Source organism: Megascapheus bottae, chromosome 16 (genome assembly GCF_031878675.1).
Source record: "Megascapheus bottae isolate mThoBot1 chromosome 16, mThoBot2.hap1, whole genome shotgun sequence".
Lineage (NCBI taxonomy): Eukaryota > Metazoa > Chordata > Mammalia > Rodentia > Geomyidae > Megascapheus > Megascapheus bottae.
The window spans coordinates 4,079,799-4,097,059 of record NC_143524.1 but is presented as its reverse complement, the minus strand read 5'-3'; the positions used below and the strand labels follow the sequence as shown (position 1 = coordinate 4,097,059).

The window sequence follows — 17,261 nt, the reverse complement described above, 5'->3', positions numbered from 1 at the left end:
GGCCCATGCATACCAATTTCTAAGCACCAAATGTCTCTTACTTAGATCCATTTATTTTTTCTGGGATATGGCCAGTCTTTGTAATAATTGGTTTTTAATGTTTTACAGATTTTAATGTGGAATATATACAACGGGGAGGCTTAAGAGATCCTCTGATTTTCAAGAATTCTGATGGACTTGGAATAAAGTAAGTACTTTGGACTTGACTTGATATTGGAATCCCAGTTACATTAAAAAAAAAAAGTAATTGGCCACTGGTGGCTCATACCCATAATCCTAGTTATCTAGGAGACTGAAATCCTAGGTGGTTCAAATCCACCTTGGCAAGAAAGTCTGTGAAACTCTTATCTCCAGTTAATCACAGAAGAAGCCAGAAGTGATACTGTGGGTCAAAGTGGTACCATGCCAGACTTGAGCAAAATGAACCCACAGATAGTGCCTAGGCCCAGAGTTCAAGCCCTAGGACTAGCGAAAAACAAAGCATAATGTATATTTCAAACCCGGCACCGGTAGCTCATACCTGTAATCCTAGCTACTCAGGATGCTGAGATCTGAGGATCAAGGTTCAAAGCCAGCCCAGTAACTAAAATCCATGAGATTTTTTTTTATCTACGATTAACCACCAGAAAACAGGAAGTGATGTGTGGCTCAAGGGGCAAGGCGGTAGCCTAGAGCTGAAGAGCTCAGGGACTGTGCCCAGGCCCAGAGTTCAAGACCCACAACCAACCTCCCCACCCCCCCCCCAAAAAAAAGTAATTTTCTAAATTGTTTCCTGTATGAAATAGGCTCATTTTTGTGTGTTTTATTTGTTGTATAAATAAGCAGTGAACCAAGCTGGGTGTGGGTGGATCATACCTGTAATGCTAGCTACTCAAGAGACTGAGATTGGAGGATTGTGGTATGAAGCCAGCCTGGGAAAGGAAAGTCTATGAGATTCTTACCTCCTATTAACTACCAAAAAGCTGGAAGTGAAACTATATCTCAAGTGGTAGTGTGTTAGCCTTGAGCACAAAAAGCTCAGCGCCAGCATCCAGATGAATTAATCTTTTTTTCTTTTTCTTTTTTTAATTTTCATTTGTCCTTTTAACATTTTACAGAAACAGAAAATTTCCCTCCTTCACTCCCTCCCTCCCTCCTTCCTTCTCTCTCTCCCTCCTTTCCTTTCCTTCATTTCTTTTTTTAAATTGTCAGTCATGGGGCAACACAAGTTGACCAACAACACCACTTCAGTTTTTTGGTTATTAATTGGAGATAAGAGTCTCATGGACTTTAGTGCCCCGACTGGATTTGAACCTACATCCTCAGATCCCAGTCTCCTGAGTAGCTAGGATTACAGGCATGAGCCCCCATGCCCAGGCCCTTTCTTTCCAATCCTGTTCCCTGTCCCTGAGCTTCTTTTACTGAAGGCTAGTACTCTACCACTTAAGCCAAAGTGTCACCTTTGGATTTTTCTCTTTATGGGGTCTAAGGAATCAAACCTATGGCTTCATGCATGCTAGGCAAGCACTCTAGTACTAAGCAACATTCCCAGCCCTATAGAAAGATTTTTGGATTAACGTTTTCTTATATTTTTCTCCCCTATGTATAGTGGTAAATATATGATTATTTTTCAAGAAGTAATTTTGGTGCTCCAGCTACTCTGGAGACTGAGATCTCAAGATCACAGTTTGAGCCAGAGTGGGCAAAATCTCCAATTAAAACAACAACAACAATCCAACAGAAGGGGACATGTGGTGGAAGTGATAAGAGCTTCTGCCTTGAGTAAAAAGCCTAAGGGACAGTGCCCAGGCCTTGGGTTTAAGCTCTATTCCCAGCACCATATACACACAACAAAAGTAATAATTTTAAACCTAAATGTGAAGATACGTCTATTTGGAATGTTTTCAGTACTATTAAATATATATATATATGTATATGTATGTATGTATGTGTTAATTTTACTGGTATTTGTTTCATAGGATGCCTGACCCAGACTTCACTGTGAATGACGTCAAAATGTGTGTGGGTAAGTATGAAACTTTTTTTTTTTTGCCTCTAATTTTGAGACACATTTAAGGGCTAGGAACTTTGAAGTATATACTTGATTAGAAAGTACTGTTTCAGGTGAACAAATGCAATAGTGGTTGGTACTTACTATCACTTGGTGAAAAAGAACTGTGTATGTAAAACTGGTAAATGGGGGTGGGAGGAAAAACAGACAAGGGAAAGGATGACATTGTTCAAAAAGAAATGTGTTCTTTACCTGTCTTATGTAACTTTAGCCCCTTTGTACATCACTTTTATAATTACAATAAAACATTTCTTTAAAAACATTGGGGCTGGGAGTTTAGCCTACTTGTTATAGAGTGCTTGCCTAGCAGGCACAAAGACCGGTTTCGATTCCTTGGTACTACATACATAGAAAAGCTGAAAGTGGTGCAGTGGCTCAAGTAGTAGAGCGCTAGTCTTGAGAAAGTCCAAGGACAGTGCTCAGGTCCTGAGTTCAAGCCCCATTGGACTGGCAAAAATAAAAAAAACAAGAAACAGGGTTGGTAGTGTAACCTAGTGGTAGAGTGCTCACCTAGCATGCACGAAGCTCTAGGTTCAAGTCTTCAGTAGCACATATACAGAAAAAATCCGAAGTGGTCTGTGGCTTAAGTGACAGAGCTCTAGACTTGAGCAAAAAGTGTCTAAAGACAGTGCCCAGCCCCTGAGTTCAAGCCCCAGGGCTGACCAAAAAGAAAGTACTATTTCATGGGGTGGACTCACTCAGGCTGTAGAACACTAGCCATTGAGCAGAAGTGTCAGATAGTTTGACCCAATCTCAGACCAAAAAAAAGTACTATGTCATTAACAGCTAAGAAGTTTTCAAAGATGTTTGAAAAGTTGCCGTGTGTGTGTGTGTGTGTGTGTGTGTGTGTGTGCGTGTGTGCGTGTGCGTGTGCGTGTGCGTGTGCGTGTGTGTATGTGTGTTTGGAGCTTGAGCTCAGGATCTCTTGCTCTTAGGGAATTTTTCTGCTTAGGACTAGACCACTATCAGTTGAGCCATGCCTCTATTTCTAGCTTTAAACCAGCACCACAGGCATGAATCCAGTTAATCACTAGAAAACGGGAAATGGCGCTATGGCTCAAAGTGGTAGAGTGCTGTCCTTGAGCTGAAGAGCTCAGGGACAGCGCCTAAGCCCCGAGTTAAAACCCCACAACCAACAATAACAAAAAAAGATTTTAAACAGTTTTTCCCCCCTCTGCCCCCATCTTTTTTTCCTTTCTTTCCTTCCTTCTTTCCTTCTTTCCTTCTTTCCTTCTTTCTTTCTTTCTTTCTTTCTTTCTTTCTTTTTTTTTTTTTTTTGTCAGTTCTAGGGCTTGAACTCAGGGCCTGGGCACTGTCCCTGAGCTTCTTTTATTCAATGCTACTACCACTGCTACCACATGAGCCACAGAACCACTGCTGGCCTTTTCTGTTTATGTGATACTGAGAATTTGAACCCAGGTCTTCATGTATGCTAGTCAAACAACTAAGCCACATTCCCAGCCATTCTTTGCCTTAGAAATAAGGTATTGCAACCAGGCACTGGTGGCTCACACCTACAATACTAGCTACTCAGGAGGTTGATATCTGAGGATTTTGGTTCAAAGCCAGCCCAGGCAGGAAAGTCTGTGAGATTAAGTGGTAGAGTGATAGCCTTGAGATAAAAAGGTCAGGGGCAATGCCCAAGTCCTGAGTTCAAGCTCTGTGACAACAGAAGAAATCAGGCATTGCAGTACCAACTTTTGGCCACGAGGATCCTGGTTAACAGAAATTAACCAGAAGGATACTTTATCAGGTGAAAGTCACAGGTAGCCCAATTTCTCCAATCTCTGTTATTCATAATCCTTTTTGTTTGTTTGTTTTGTTTTTCATTAGGTTTTAACCCTCTGTTTGCACCAAGTATTTCCTAGTACCTAACACAGCTCCTGGAGCTAAATAATTAAAATACTTTCTAACTCTTCCCAAGCAGCGCTTCTCAGAAGGCTTTACATAGCCTACTTGAATAATTACATTTTCCTCTTTTTTTTAATATTTATTTATTTTTTGGGGGGGGGGGGTCATGGGGTTTGAACTCTAGGTCTAGGCACTGTCCCTGAGCTCTTCAGCTCAAGGCTAGGGCTCTAAACCATTTTGATCTGTGATCCTCAGATCTCAGCCTCTTGAGTAGCTAGTATTATAGGCGTGAGCCACCACGCCCAGCTCTTTTGCTTCTTTTCTTAATGAACCTTTAGAACAGCAAGTCCCTGAACCCATGGGGTAGTTTTAGATAGAACCATAATTTTTCTCTGTTAGCTGTACATTGTTATAGTTTGTGGGTCATAAATGACCATTACTGCACCTTCTTCCATTGTTAGAAGGCCCTTATTAATTGGCTTTCATAGGATTTGAAAGATCATTGCCTTTCCTTTCCTCTAGATACTATATATGGAGTAAATTAGAAAGTAGCAGGGCGTGGTGTCTCACACCTGTGATCCTAGCTACTCAGGAGGCTGAGATATGACAGTTGTGGTTCAAAGCCAGCCTGGGCACTAAAGCCCATGAGACTCTTATCTCTAATTAACCACTAGAAAACCAGAAGTGGTTATATGGCTCCAGGGGTAGGCAGCATCCTTGAGCTGAAGAGCTCAGGGACAGTGCCCAAGCCCAGAGTTCCAGCTCCACAACTGACAGAAAAGAAAAGAAAAAGGTGTTCAGAGAAGTAAAGGAGACTAGAGAGAGTCAAGAAATAGTATGAGACTTTTTAATTAATCACCAAAAAGCTGGAAATGAAGCTGTGACTCAAGACCTATTGTACCAGCACTGAGTGGAAAAGGGGAAACAGTCTTAGGTCCTGAGTTTAAACCGTAGATCTGGCACCAAAAAAAAACTGTAAATAAAATTATGGCCAACCTAGTGAATGAAGTGCTCTTTCATGGTAGTTTTGTCCTTTGCTTGTTTTTGGTTAGTCAATCCATTGTTTTTTGCTTTTGTTTTTGGTTGGTTATGGGGCTTAAACTCCAGTCATGGGCACTGTCCCTAAACTTTTTTCACACAAGCCCAGTGCTCTACCATTTGAGCCACATTGCCACTTGTAATTTTCTGGTGGTTAATCAGAGATAAAACGCTAAAGGACCATGCTGCCTGGGCTGACTTTAACCAGGACCTTCAGGTCTCAGCCTCTGGAGTAGCTGAGATTATAGGCGTGAGTCACCACCTCCTGTTTGTTTTTTGTTTTTTTTTTAATGGGAAATCTGTTCTATCTGCTTCATGGATCAATTGTTCTCTTATTTATTATCTAAATTTTGAGTGCAGCGTACCATGTCCTAATACTACCTGAAGGCCAAGTACATTAGTTCTTACAAGGTTAGCTATATTTGACAACTCCTTTTTTCCTTGATTACATCACCATGTTCTGATAACTGTTGTACTGCCTTTCCATATTTTCTCTTATGCTATTGTCTCTGCTTGGGGTGTTTTTTGCCAGTCCTGGGGCTTGAACTCAGGGCTAAGACTCTACCACTAATCCACATTCCCAACCCTACATTCAGTTTTTTTGTTGTTGTTGTTCATTTGTTTTTTGTTTTCCAGTCCTGGGGACCGAATTCACGGCCTGAGCACTGTCCTTGGGCTTTCTCAAGCCTAGAGTTCTGCCACTTGAGCCACAGCACCATTTCTGTCTTTTTCCATGTATGTGGCACCAAGGCATTGAACCCGGGTCTTTTTGCATGCTAGGCAAGCACTCTACCACTAGGCCAAACTCGTGACCCCTACATTCAGTTTTAACATCTGATATCCACAGACAAGTAGTCCTTTATTCAAATTGTGAGAGATTCCCTCAGTTTTCAAGACTTGCATAGGGGTATAACTCACTAGGTAAGATTACTTCAGAGTCAGTGCCAAGGTTCTTGTCCTACTTTTTCTTGCATGGTACCTGGTACCTAACATAAAATAGATATTGATTGACACGTAGCATTTAGAATTATTAGGATTAAGGTAGATATTGAATAAAACATTCATTACCTGACTGTACTAAAGATAGCATAGGAAATGATTGTCATTTTTAGCTGTACCGATTACCTTTTTTATTCCCTGAAATTTGATTATACTTATCCATCTCCAGTAAAGACCTTTCTCTTTGCCTAAATAAGAAAGGATGGTTTGTTTTCTTCTACCTGTGTTTTATATATTCTTACTATATGTAAGAGTGTCAGTGGAGATAATCAATCCTTCTCTCATGGCAGGGAGTCGTCGGATGGTGGATGTTATGGACGTGAACACACAGAAAGGCATTGAAATGACCATGGCTCAATGGACACGCTACTATGAGACTCCAGAGGAGGAGCGAGAGAAACTCTATAATGTCATCAGCTTAGAATTTAGCCATACCAGGCTGGAGAACATGGTCCAGAGGCCTTCCACAGTTAGTCTCATCATTTACTCCATATTGTCATTGTTGTCAAAATGATTTTTGTTTTGTTTGTTTTCGTTCAGGTCTTGGGGCTTGAAATAACATAGTCAAAGCTGGAGTTCTGCCACTTGAGCCACATCTTTACTTCTGGGGTTTTGGTGGTTAATTGGATGTAAGGATCTCATGGACTTTCCAGTCCTGGCTAACTTTGAGTTGTGATTCTCAGGTCTCAGCCTCCTGAGTAGCTAGAATTAGAGGTGTGAGCCCTCAGCTAAGGATTGTGTTTTTCTTTTTTATGCCAGTCATAGGAGTTGAACTCAGAGCATGGTCCCTCTTTTGTTCAAGGCTAGTGCTCTACCACTTTGGCCATAACTTCACTTTTGGGTCTTTTTTTGGTGCTTATTTGGGGATAAAAGTCACTGAACTTTCCGGGCTGGCTTTGAACCATGATCATCAGATTTCAACCTCTTGAGTAGCTAGAATTGCAAGTATGAGCTATCAGTGCCTAGCAGGATTGTTTTCTTTTTTTCAGGTCCCAGACCAAGACTCATACTTGGTAACTGTTGCTTTCACTCATTGGCTAGTGCTCTACCAATTGAGCCATGCCTTCAACCCCAGGGTGTTTTTATTTGTTTTGTGGTATTTGTTTTGTCTTTTAAATCGGTCATGGGGCTTGAACTCTGGGCCTGGGTGCTGCTCCTGATCTCTTCAGGTTAAGGCAACTGCCCTACTAATGAGCCACAGCCCCACTTCCCATGATCTAGTGATTAATTGGAGATAAGGATGTGTCTAACTTTAATGCCCGGGCTGGCTTTGAACTCAGATCCTCAGATCTCAGCCTCCTGAGTAGCTGGGATTACAGGCATGAGACACTGCTCCCGGCTACTTCCAGCTTTTCCTCTATATATGTAATACCGAGGAATCTAACTTGAGTCTTCCTGCATGGTAGGTAAGCATTCTACCATTAGGCCAAACTCCCAACCCTCATGTATGTTTTCATTTGTTTTGAGTTCTTCTAACAGCAAACGTTAATTTAGCCCATCTTTTGGCAATGTAGTAGTTATCCGCATAATATTGGTGATACTTCTTTTTGTGAAAAGAAGTCCCTCCTCCATTTATTTTGACTCAGAGGTTAGTTGCAAGTTTGTAACCTCTTCTACTCAAGACTTTGAAACAGGAGGATCACTAAAGCCCATGCGTTCAAGACTAACCTAGCAAAGAAAATCTAGAATTACAGGCAAAAGGAATATCATAGGTTAAATAATTGTGGAGAATTAAGATAGGATGCTTCTACATGCCCATTGTAGCAGCAAGCTTAAGTTTGGATGTCTTGCTTGAGAAGATTGGTCATTTACTCCTGCCCATCTAGCAGAAGGAAGTGGGTGAAACATGACAGTAGTGATTGGGGAACTAGTGAGTTCAGTGATAGAATGCTTCTCTAGTACATGTGAGGCTCTCTGTATTTATCCCAAACAAACAAAAAGGTTATAGCAATATGTGCATTTGTTTTGTAATGTGCAGTATAAATAGATCAGGTCTTAGGTCTTAGACTGTTTGGGCTTGGTTGTGGTACAGAACAGGTTGAATCTGGTAATTATCATTATTGAGATTCCTTGTCTTATGAACCAAGGTATTTTACAAACAGCCTAACAAAAGCTAAGCATTAAATGTCCATGCCAAAATATGGACAAGTTACTGTAAGTCCCCTCTGCAGTCAGTGGAAAGGGAGTTGATATTCTGACATTCTTTTCCTGAATGAGCACTTCATTTAAAAACAAAACAACAATAAAAAACACCTGTCACCCAGAGGAAGACCTCTCTACATGAGAGTTTACAATGTATTGAAGAAGTGTATTGCTTCATTATTTTGTCAGTCTTTTCACATTACAATATAGGGAGCTACAATATGCTAACCACTACAGTAGGAAGCAGAAAGTACATTTATGTGGAGAAAAAGGGGCATTCATAGGGACATTGTTAAAACTATTAGCATCACTATTCTCTGTTGACTTACATAACCCTAGCTACTCAAGAAGCTGAAATACGAGCTCTGAGGTTCAAAGCCAGCCCAGGCAGACAAATATGAGAGACTCCAGTTAACCAGTTTGGTGTGGTTTAAATGAACACCAGCCAGGAATGAAGGTGAAAGTCCTGAGAACAAGGCCGAGTAGAACAATGCCTGCACAGGTGCATTTAATGACCTCTGACTTTCTGATGGGTTATGGCAATCTGTTGGATTTGTCTGCTCCTACTGGCTTCGAACCTTGATCCTCAGATCAATCTCCCTTTGTAGCTAGGATTACAGGTGTGAGCCACTGGAGCCCTGGATTTTTTTTTTCCTCTTCACATTCTAGCCTCCCCTCTCGTGTGTGTGTGTGTGTGTGTGTGTGTGTGTGTGTGTGTGTGTGTGTGTGTGTGTGTGTGTGTGTGTGTTGTTTTGGGAACTTGAAGTCTGGGCCTCCTCTTCACATTCTAGCCTCCCCTCTTGTGTGTGTGTGTGTGTGTGTGTGTGTGTGTGTGTGTGTGTGTGTGTGTGTGTTGTTTTGGGAACTTGAAGTCTGGGCCTCCTCTTCACATTCTAGCCTCCCCTCTTGTGTGTGTGTGTGGGGGGGGGGTGTTGTTTTGGGAACTTGAAGTCTGGGCCTCCTCTTCACATTCTAGCCTCTCCTCTTGTGTGTGTGTGTGTGTGTGTGTGTGTGTGTGTGTGTGTGTGTGTGTGTGGTGTGTGTTGTTTTGGGAACTTGAAGTCTGGGCCTCCTCTTCACATTCTAGCCTCCCCTCTCGTGTGTGTGTGTGTGTGTGTGTGTGTGTGTGTGTGTGTGTGTGTGTGTGTGTTGTTTTGGGAACTTGAAGTCTGGGCCTCCTCTTCACATTCTAGCCTCCCCTCTCGTGTGTGTGTGTGTGGGGGGGGGTGGTGTGTGTATGTGTCGTTTTGGGAACTTGAAGTCTGGGCCTGGGCATTGTTCCTAAGCTCTACAGCTTAAGGCTGCCCCTTGAGCCACAGCAACACTGTGTTTTCTGGTGGTTAATTGGGGATAAGAGACTTGGACTTTAGTGCCAGGGCTGGCTTTGAACATTGATCCTCAGATCTCAATTCTGAGGAGCTAGGATTACAGGTATGTGTTTTATGTGTGCTGATCCTAGAGCTTGAACTCAGGGCCTAGGTACTGTTTTTGTACTTTTTTTTCTTCTCAAGTCTTGCACTCCATTTCTTGAGTCACAGCTCCATTTCCAACCTTTTCTGGTAGTTAATTGAGAATAATAGTCTCAAGGGCTTTCCTACCCAGGCGGGCTGCAATTCTCAGATCTCAGCTCCTGAGTAGCTAGTATTTTACAGGTGTGAGCCACCAGTAAGTGACCTGATTTCATCTTTATGGCTATGTAATGTTCCATTCTGTGTGTGTGTAGCATGGGCGTGCACATGTATGCATGGGTGTGCATGTGTGCAGGCACAAACACGTTTTCTTTATCTTTTCATATTTTGTTGGACACCTTGATTGATTCCTTCATTTGGCTGTTCTTCCTCCTTTGTGAAGGTGGATTTCATTGACTGGGTAGACAACATGTGGCCAAGGCATTTGAAGGAAAGTCAGACTGAATCGACAAATGCCATTTTAGAGATGCAGTACCCTAAAGTGCAGAAGTAAGTGACTTGCCCTATACTTCCTGCTGTGTATATGGTTACTAAAGTGATGGCAAGGACGACTTCCTCTCTTTCAAGTTTTGCTCTATACAAAATCATCAGAAAGATGGATGAGTTACAGCAGATTTTTTTTTGGGGGGGGGGCGGTCATGGAGCCTGGGCACTGTTCCTGAGCTCTTCAGCTCAAGGCTACCACCCTACCCTTAAACCCACTCCTTCCCGTTTTCTAGTGATTAATTGGAGATAAGAGTTTTTGGCTTTGTATTGCCGTGGCTGGCTTTGAACCACATGAGCCTCATGAGTAGCTAGAATTACAGGCATGAGCCACTGTGCCTGGCTTAAATGATGGTATTCTTTTATTTATTTTTTTTATTTTATTTTATTTATTTTGGCCAGTCCTAGGCCTTAAACTCAGGGCATGAGCACTGTCCTTAGGCTTTCTTAAGGCTAGAGCTCTACCACTTGAGCCGCAGCACCACTTCTAGCTTTTTTTCTATGTATGTGGTACCGAGGAATCGAACCCAGGTCTGTGTGCATATTAGGCAAGCACTCTAGCACTAGGCCAAACTCCCCTCCCCTACAGTAGATTTTTTTTTTTTTTTTTTTTGGTGGGTCATAGGGCTTGAACTCAGTCTGGGTGCTATCCCTGAGCTCTTCAGCTCAAGATTACCACCCTGCCCTTGAGCTGAGCCCCACTTCACATTTTTTAGGGGTTAATTGGAGTCTCAGATCTTTTTGTGCCTGGGCAGGCTTTGAGCCTTGATCTGCAGATCTCAGCCTCTTGAGTAGCTAGGATTACAGGCATGAGGCACTGTTCCTGGCTACAGTAGAATTTTAAAAATAGAAATATGTGAAAAAAATACCCAGCTCTTATGATAACTTGAGTTAAGGGGGTGAGTGGGTGATAATTTAAAATTGTGTTCCTTCTATCTACAAGTTGATCAGATGGAAGTTGGGGAGTATATGTTGGGTAGGATTGTGGATTGTGTGGCTTAGTTCTCTTTAATCCATCAGCACTAATGCTGCTGTTTTTCTTTGGGTCAGGTACTGTCTAATGAGTGTTCGAGGCTGCTATACTGACTTCCATGTGGACTTTGGTGGTACCTCTGTTTGGTATCACATCCACCAAGGTGGAAAGGTATGGTCATATTTGTTGTGGGGGTTGAAATCAGAAGTTGACTGTATAGCTTCATGCATGCTAGGTGTAATACCCTAATAATGAATCTGCTAGACCCTGTACATATCTGAAAAGATTATGGATTTAATTTACCTTCTTGTCTATTGTTCAGTAGAGTTGTAATATTTATCTTGTCTGCTATTAAGCCAATAATAGCCTAGTACTTAAGAAATCTTTGTAGTCCTGTTTTTAGGCTCCCAAAGTAGAGTTCTCCAAACAAAGCCAAGGAGGGAATTAGAGCAACATAATTCTGTATTTTTTAAGTATAATAGTAGAAGGGAGCACAAATGCAATCAGCAAATTAGGGTACAAGGTATCTTTCCCTAGGTGGAGGTAGGATCTGAAGGGTAGCCAGAGGAAGCTTTTACATCCTTCTGAAGATAAAAACAGATGTTGGAAGAAAGTCAGTTTCTCAAAATGTTTCTGAAACTTACATGAGAATGAAATGTAGAATTAATATGTGTCAGAGTTTTATCATATGAGGTGTTTTTTTTTTCCCCTACTAGAAGTGAATGTATTTTGTGCAAAAGTAGAAGTGGAATGGGAAACATTTTGGTTTGTTTTAAATGTGAGGTTTTAGTCTTCAATTACAGTATATCAAAATTCAAAATCACTCTATTTACTTTAGATATTAAGTTTTGTCCTACTAGTCTTAGTTACTACCCAGGAACAAAGCAGCCTCAGGCCAGTCTCTTGAAGATGGTGAACCCAAATAATGGTGTTCCTTAGGAATCCAGAAGCAGAGTCTCTAGAGCTTATAAGGAACTCTCCAGGTAACAAGCCCTAGGCTCCTTTTCTCTGAGTCATGGATGGGTTCTGGGTTCTACACCTCGAGGAAGTCTTTATAAGTGATGAGAAAGATCTATTTTTTTGAGCCTGAGAATTACCCAGATAGTCAAATTCTGTAGGTTGGGAGAATTGCCTGCCTGATTGCTGCCTAGTAATCTTTGTACATGTTTATTAGTTGAGGGAGACGACTGGGTCATGTCAATGGCTGTTAACAGACTGAAGTTTTTTAACTCACAGGTCTTCTGGCTCATCCCCCCTACAGCCCACAACCTGGAGCTGTACGAGAATTGGCTGCTGTCAGGGAAACAGGGAGACATCTTTCTGGGTGACCGGGTGTCAGATTGCCAACGCATTGAGCTCAAGCAGGGCTATACCTTCGTCATTCCTTCCGGTAAGTGAAGAAGGGAAAAGAAGATTGTTTCCTTTTTCTTTTCTTTCTTTCTTTCTTTCTTTCTTTTTTTTTTTTTTTTTTTTTTTTTTTTTTTTTGTTTGTTTGTTTGGTCATGGGGCTTGAACTCTGGGCCTGGACACTCTCCCTGAGCTCTGTAGCTCAAGGTTAGCCTCTACCACTTGAGCCACATTGTCATTTCTGCTTTTCTGGTAGTTAATTGGAGATAAGAGTCACACAGACTTTAGTGCCTGGGCTGGCTTTGAACTGTGATCCTCAGATCTCAGCCTCCTGAGTACCTAGAATGACAGGTGTAAGTCACTGCGCCCAGCTTTGCGGTTTTCTTTTCTTTTTTTTTTTTCTTTTTTGCCAGTCCTGGGCTTGAGCTCAGGGCCTGAGCACTGTCCTTGGACTTTCTCAAGGCTAGAGCTCTACCACTTGAGCCTCAGCACCATTTCCGGCTTTTTTCTATGTATGTGGTACCAAGGAATTGAACCCGGGTCTTCGTGCATGCTAGGCAAGCACTTTAACCACTAGGCCAAACTCCCGGCCCTTCTTTTTTTTTTTTTTTTTTGCCAGTCATGGGCTTGAGCTCAGGGCCTGAGCACTGTCCTTGGACTTACTCAAGGTTAGAGCTTTCTCAAGGTTGAGCCTCAGCAACACTTCAGGCTTTTTTTTTCTATGTATGTGGTACCGAGGAATCGAACCCGGGTCTTCATGCATGCTAGGCAAGCACTTTAACCACTAGGCCAAACTCCCGGCCCCGCGGTTTTCTTTTCTTGAGGACAACTAAAGGTACATAATGGGTCTTCCAGTAGCATTCATTATAATGCTAAGGTGAGAAAAAAACTAGGATACCCCTTTCTTATTGTCATAGAGTAGATGCTGAGAACATGATTACCACCCCACCCCCCCAGTCCTGGGGGCTTGAACACAGGGCCTGAACACTAGCCTTGGGCTTTCTCAAGTCTAAAACCTACCACTTGAGCCACAGCACCACTGATGGCTTTTTCTGTGTATGTGGCACCAAGGAATCGAATTCAGGTCTTTAATTAATGCTAGGCAAATACTCTACCACTAGGCCAAGCTCCTAGCCCCGAGAATATAATTTTTTACAAAGGGAAAAAAGGGGATGGGGAGCTGGAAGCATTGCTCACTTGGTAGAGTCTTAGCCATTGAGTGAAAGCCGAAAGCAGCTGCAGATACTGAGTTTTAGTGCCAGTCTGGGGGTGATGGGGGGACATCAACAACATAAAACTCATACGTTTTTCAGGGATGGGTGGGTGGGTACAAAATAACAGCAATGTGTCAGAATTGCCAGTGGAGGCTTTTCAAAAGATATACCTGGGTCACCAGCAAATAAGAGCTAGTAAATTTGATCCGTTCTGTGTCTTTGGGAGACTTATAAACTAAGAATGTTTGGGGACCTGACATTACCCTAAGTAGTTGAGACATTAGCCTAAGCTGATTTGTAGGCTATGCACCTACCTCTGCTGGAGAACTGTCTGCTGTTCTAGCAATGACTGTGAGCTAAAGTGATGAAGGACATTATCTTTGACAATCACTAGTTCCAAAGTAAGTGCTTATAAAGAATATAGATTTTCGAGTCACCATCCTCTTTGAGAACCTTAACTATACCAGTCCATAGTTGATACGCCAAGAACTGGTAGCAATATTTTTGAAACGTTTCTTGTAGCAGGACTGGCAGAATGGTTCAAGTGGTAGAGTACCTCCTAGAAAGCATGAGCTCATAGTTCAAACCCCAGTACTGCCCTACACACACACACACACACACACACACACACACACACACACACACACACACACACACACACACACACACACACACACACACACACACACACACACACAATTTCCTAGGCAGCAGGGAGGTGAGAATAGCTGAGTTAGAGCACTTGCCACTTCTTTGCATGCACAAGGCTCTGGGTTTAGGCACCCATAAACACAAAGTTCATTATACTGAGAATGGTGGTATATCCCAACTTCTGGGAGGATGACTTGAGTGCACAAATGCATCACCAGCTTGAGTGAGAGAGCAAAACTTTGTCACCAAAAAAGAGTTTCTTACATGTGTTTTGTCAACAGACATATGACATAAATTGATCCTGACTCCCCTCCCTACTCTCCCTGGGGATACTGGACAGGGGCTTGAACTCAAGACCTGGGTACTGTCCTTGAACTTTCTCAAGGCTAATGCACTTGAGCCAGCTACTTCCAGCTTTTTCTGTGAATGTGCTATCGAGGACTCGAACCCAGGGCTAGATGCTTGCTAGGCAGGTACTCTACCACTAGACCACACTCCTAGTCTCTTATAAAGAGAAATTGGAGACCTTGAGAGACTATGTAACTTGACCAGTCATTTAGGAACAGACTTAGAGTGAAGAATGTAATCTCAACTGAACATGTTTGTATATGTGCCTGAAATCCCAGCCAGCCCTCAAGAGCCTGAGACCAATCTGAGTTTATAATGAGTCCCTGTCTCTTAAAATAAATAAATAAATATCCCCCCCCCCCAAAAAAAGTAAATTATCTGAGAGCATTGTGCTGTTACTTTGAAAAGGCATTGTTTAGAGGTTGGGGGCATGGCTCAAGTAGTAGAGCAGCAGCTAGTGAGTGAAAGCATCAGATACTGAGTTTAAGACCTAGTCTTAGGCAAAAAGAAAAAAGCTTTCTTCAATGTGTGATTTCAGCTCCTGTTTCCCTTCCATTTCTTCTAGGCTGGATTCATGCTGTGTATACTCCTACAGATACATTAGTGTTTGGAGGCAATTTTTTACATAGCTTTAACATCCCCATGCAATTAAAGATATACAGCATTGAAGATCGGACTCGGGTAAGCAATTTCACATAACAATTGGATATGAAGGGTTTTACTTGATTTTTATGAAGTAGAAGATAAGGTCGTGGTAAGAAATACCTATAATCTCAGTATTCTGGAAAGCTGAGGAAGGAAGATTGAGCGTTAGGACAATTTAGGCTTCATAGCCAGCTTGACCCCTGTCTCTTCTTCTCCCCCGCCCTCTCTCCCCTTTTATCTTATTCTCCCTCTCCCTGCCTCTACTTCCCCCTTCCCTTTTGTCTTCCTTCTCTCTCCCCCCCTTCTCTCCCGTCTTCTGTCTGTACTCTCTTATAGTGGCACTGGGGTTTGAACTCAGTGCCTGTGCTTACTAGGCTGCTATTCTACTATTGCACCATACTTTCAACCTTAAGTATTTATTTTTTATTTTTCAGGGCCCTGCCTTGATAAATAAAAAGTAGTTACAAGAAGTTCATGAAAGTTTGTCAAAACCCTAGTCTATCTTTTTTTTTTTTTTTTTTTTTTTTTTTTTGCGAGGTGGGGGGCACGGTGGCAGTTGGGGGTCAGCCATAGGGCTTGAACTCAGTGTCTGGAGCAATTCCTGAGCTCTTTTACTCAAGGCTAGCATTCTACCACTTTGATCCACAGTGTCACTTCCGGTTTTCTGGTGCTTGATTGGATAAGAGTCTCATAGACTTTTCTGCCCAGGCTGGCTTGCAGCTGCGATGCTCAGCTCTCGGCCTCCTAAGTAGCTAGGATGTTGTAATATTCAACTTTTGCTAAAATTAACAACATATGTAAATACAAATTAAGTTAGCAAATGCAAGGAGCTTCGTAGTTGGTAAATTTCAGAGAATGGCATGGAAGTATTCCTAACACTGTTCTTAAAACTGAATTTTTTTTTAAGTAGTACAATTTTCATTTTAGATAATATTAGTTATTTTTTTTTCTCTACTACTAGAATCTTGTGCCTAACAGGGAATCCACAGTTTTTATAAGGGATGAGTATTAATCTGTTTACTGTAAATATAGTCACATTGGCCATGTAGTCAAAGTTGATTCCTTATTGTTGTCTATTTTGGAAAGTCACCGATTTATTTTGATTTACACACCAAATTGATTCTACTATTGGAGTAACAGGAATCAATTTTTATTTCTGTTTTTTGTTTTTTGCCAGTCCTAGGGTTTGAACTCAGGGCCTGAGCTTCTTTTGCTCAAGGCTAGCACTCTACTAGCACTTGAGCCACAGTGCTACATTTGGCTTTTTCTATTTATGTGGTACTGAGGAATTGAACCCAGAGCTTCATGCATGCTAGTCTAGCATTCTATCACTAAGCCACAGCCCAGTTTTAAAAATAACCTTTATAAGCTAGGCAAGGTGGCTCACACCTGTAATCCTAGCTACCCAATAGGCTGAGATATGAGAATCACAGTTCCTAGGTAGAAGTGAGACAGTTATCTTCAATGAATCACTCAAAAAACAGAAGTGGAGCTGTGGCTCAAAGTGGTGGAGCACTAGCCTTGAGTAGAAGACTTCAGGGACAGCACCCAGGCCTTGTATTCAAGCCTCACAACCAACAAAAATAAGCACACAAATGCATGCATAAATTTGGGTAAACAAAAAACCTGGATCCCTCCATTATCAGAAATAAATTTATTTGACTTCAAACTATAAGCACATGACATTGAGATTGTGGGACTTGAGTACTCAAGTTGGGGTAGATTATGAAAAATACATGCCTGTCCTGTGTTCTGGTGAAAAGGTGATCTTGTTCCACAGTGATGTTGTGACTTGGTGAGGGTTTGAAAGATGTCTTCCGTTTAGGGCTCTGGAAAGGGGCAAGTGAAATTATTACTACATAGTGAAAGAATGCCAGCAGCATGCTCGAGAGTCACATATTTCAAACTAACTTAGAAATATTTGGCTTCTGAAATATGATCTCTAAACAAATGTGGCAAAATACATTGTCTTCCTCATTGATTAATCCATGCTATGACTTTTCCTTGTTTATCTAAAGGCATATCTATGGCATATGTCTATTATTCTTTAG

At 41.8% G+C, this 17,261-nt stretch overlaps 1 protein-coding gene across 2 annotated transcripts in view; it reads left to right on the top strand.

Moving 5' to 3' along the window:
- Kdm2a (lysine demethylase 2A) overlaps positions 1 to 17,261 on the top strand; it is a 99,177-nt gene that overhangs the window by 45,700 nt on the left and 36,216 nt on the right. For both annotated transcript variants that reach the window (XM_090347284.1, XM_090347285.1), the window contains exons 5-11: positions 109 to 187; positions 1,959 to 2,005; positions 6,229 to 6,407; positions 9,932 to 10,038; positions 11,083 to 11,176; positions 12,242 to 12,395; positions 15,131 to 15,246. In XM_090347284.1, the coding sequence (XP_090203410.1) occupies positions 109 to 187; positions 1,959 to 2,005; positions 6,229 to 6,407; positions 9,932 to 10,038; positions 11,083 to 11,176; positions 12,242 to 12,395; positions 15,131 to 15,246 (776 nt within the window). The remainder of the gene's footprint in view (positions 1 to 108; positions 188 to 1,958; positions 2,006 to 6,228; positions 6,408 to 9,931; positions 10,039 to 11,082; positions 11,177 to 12,241; positions 12,396 to 15,130; positions 15,247 to 17,261) is intronic.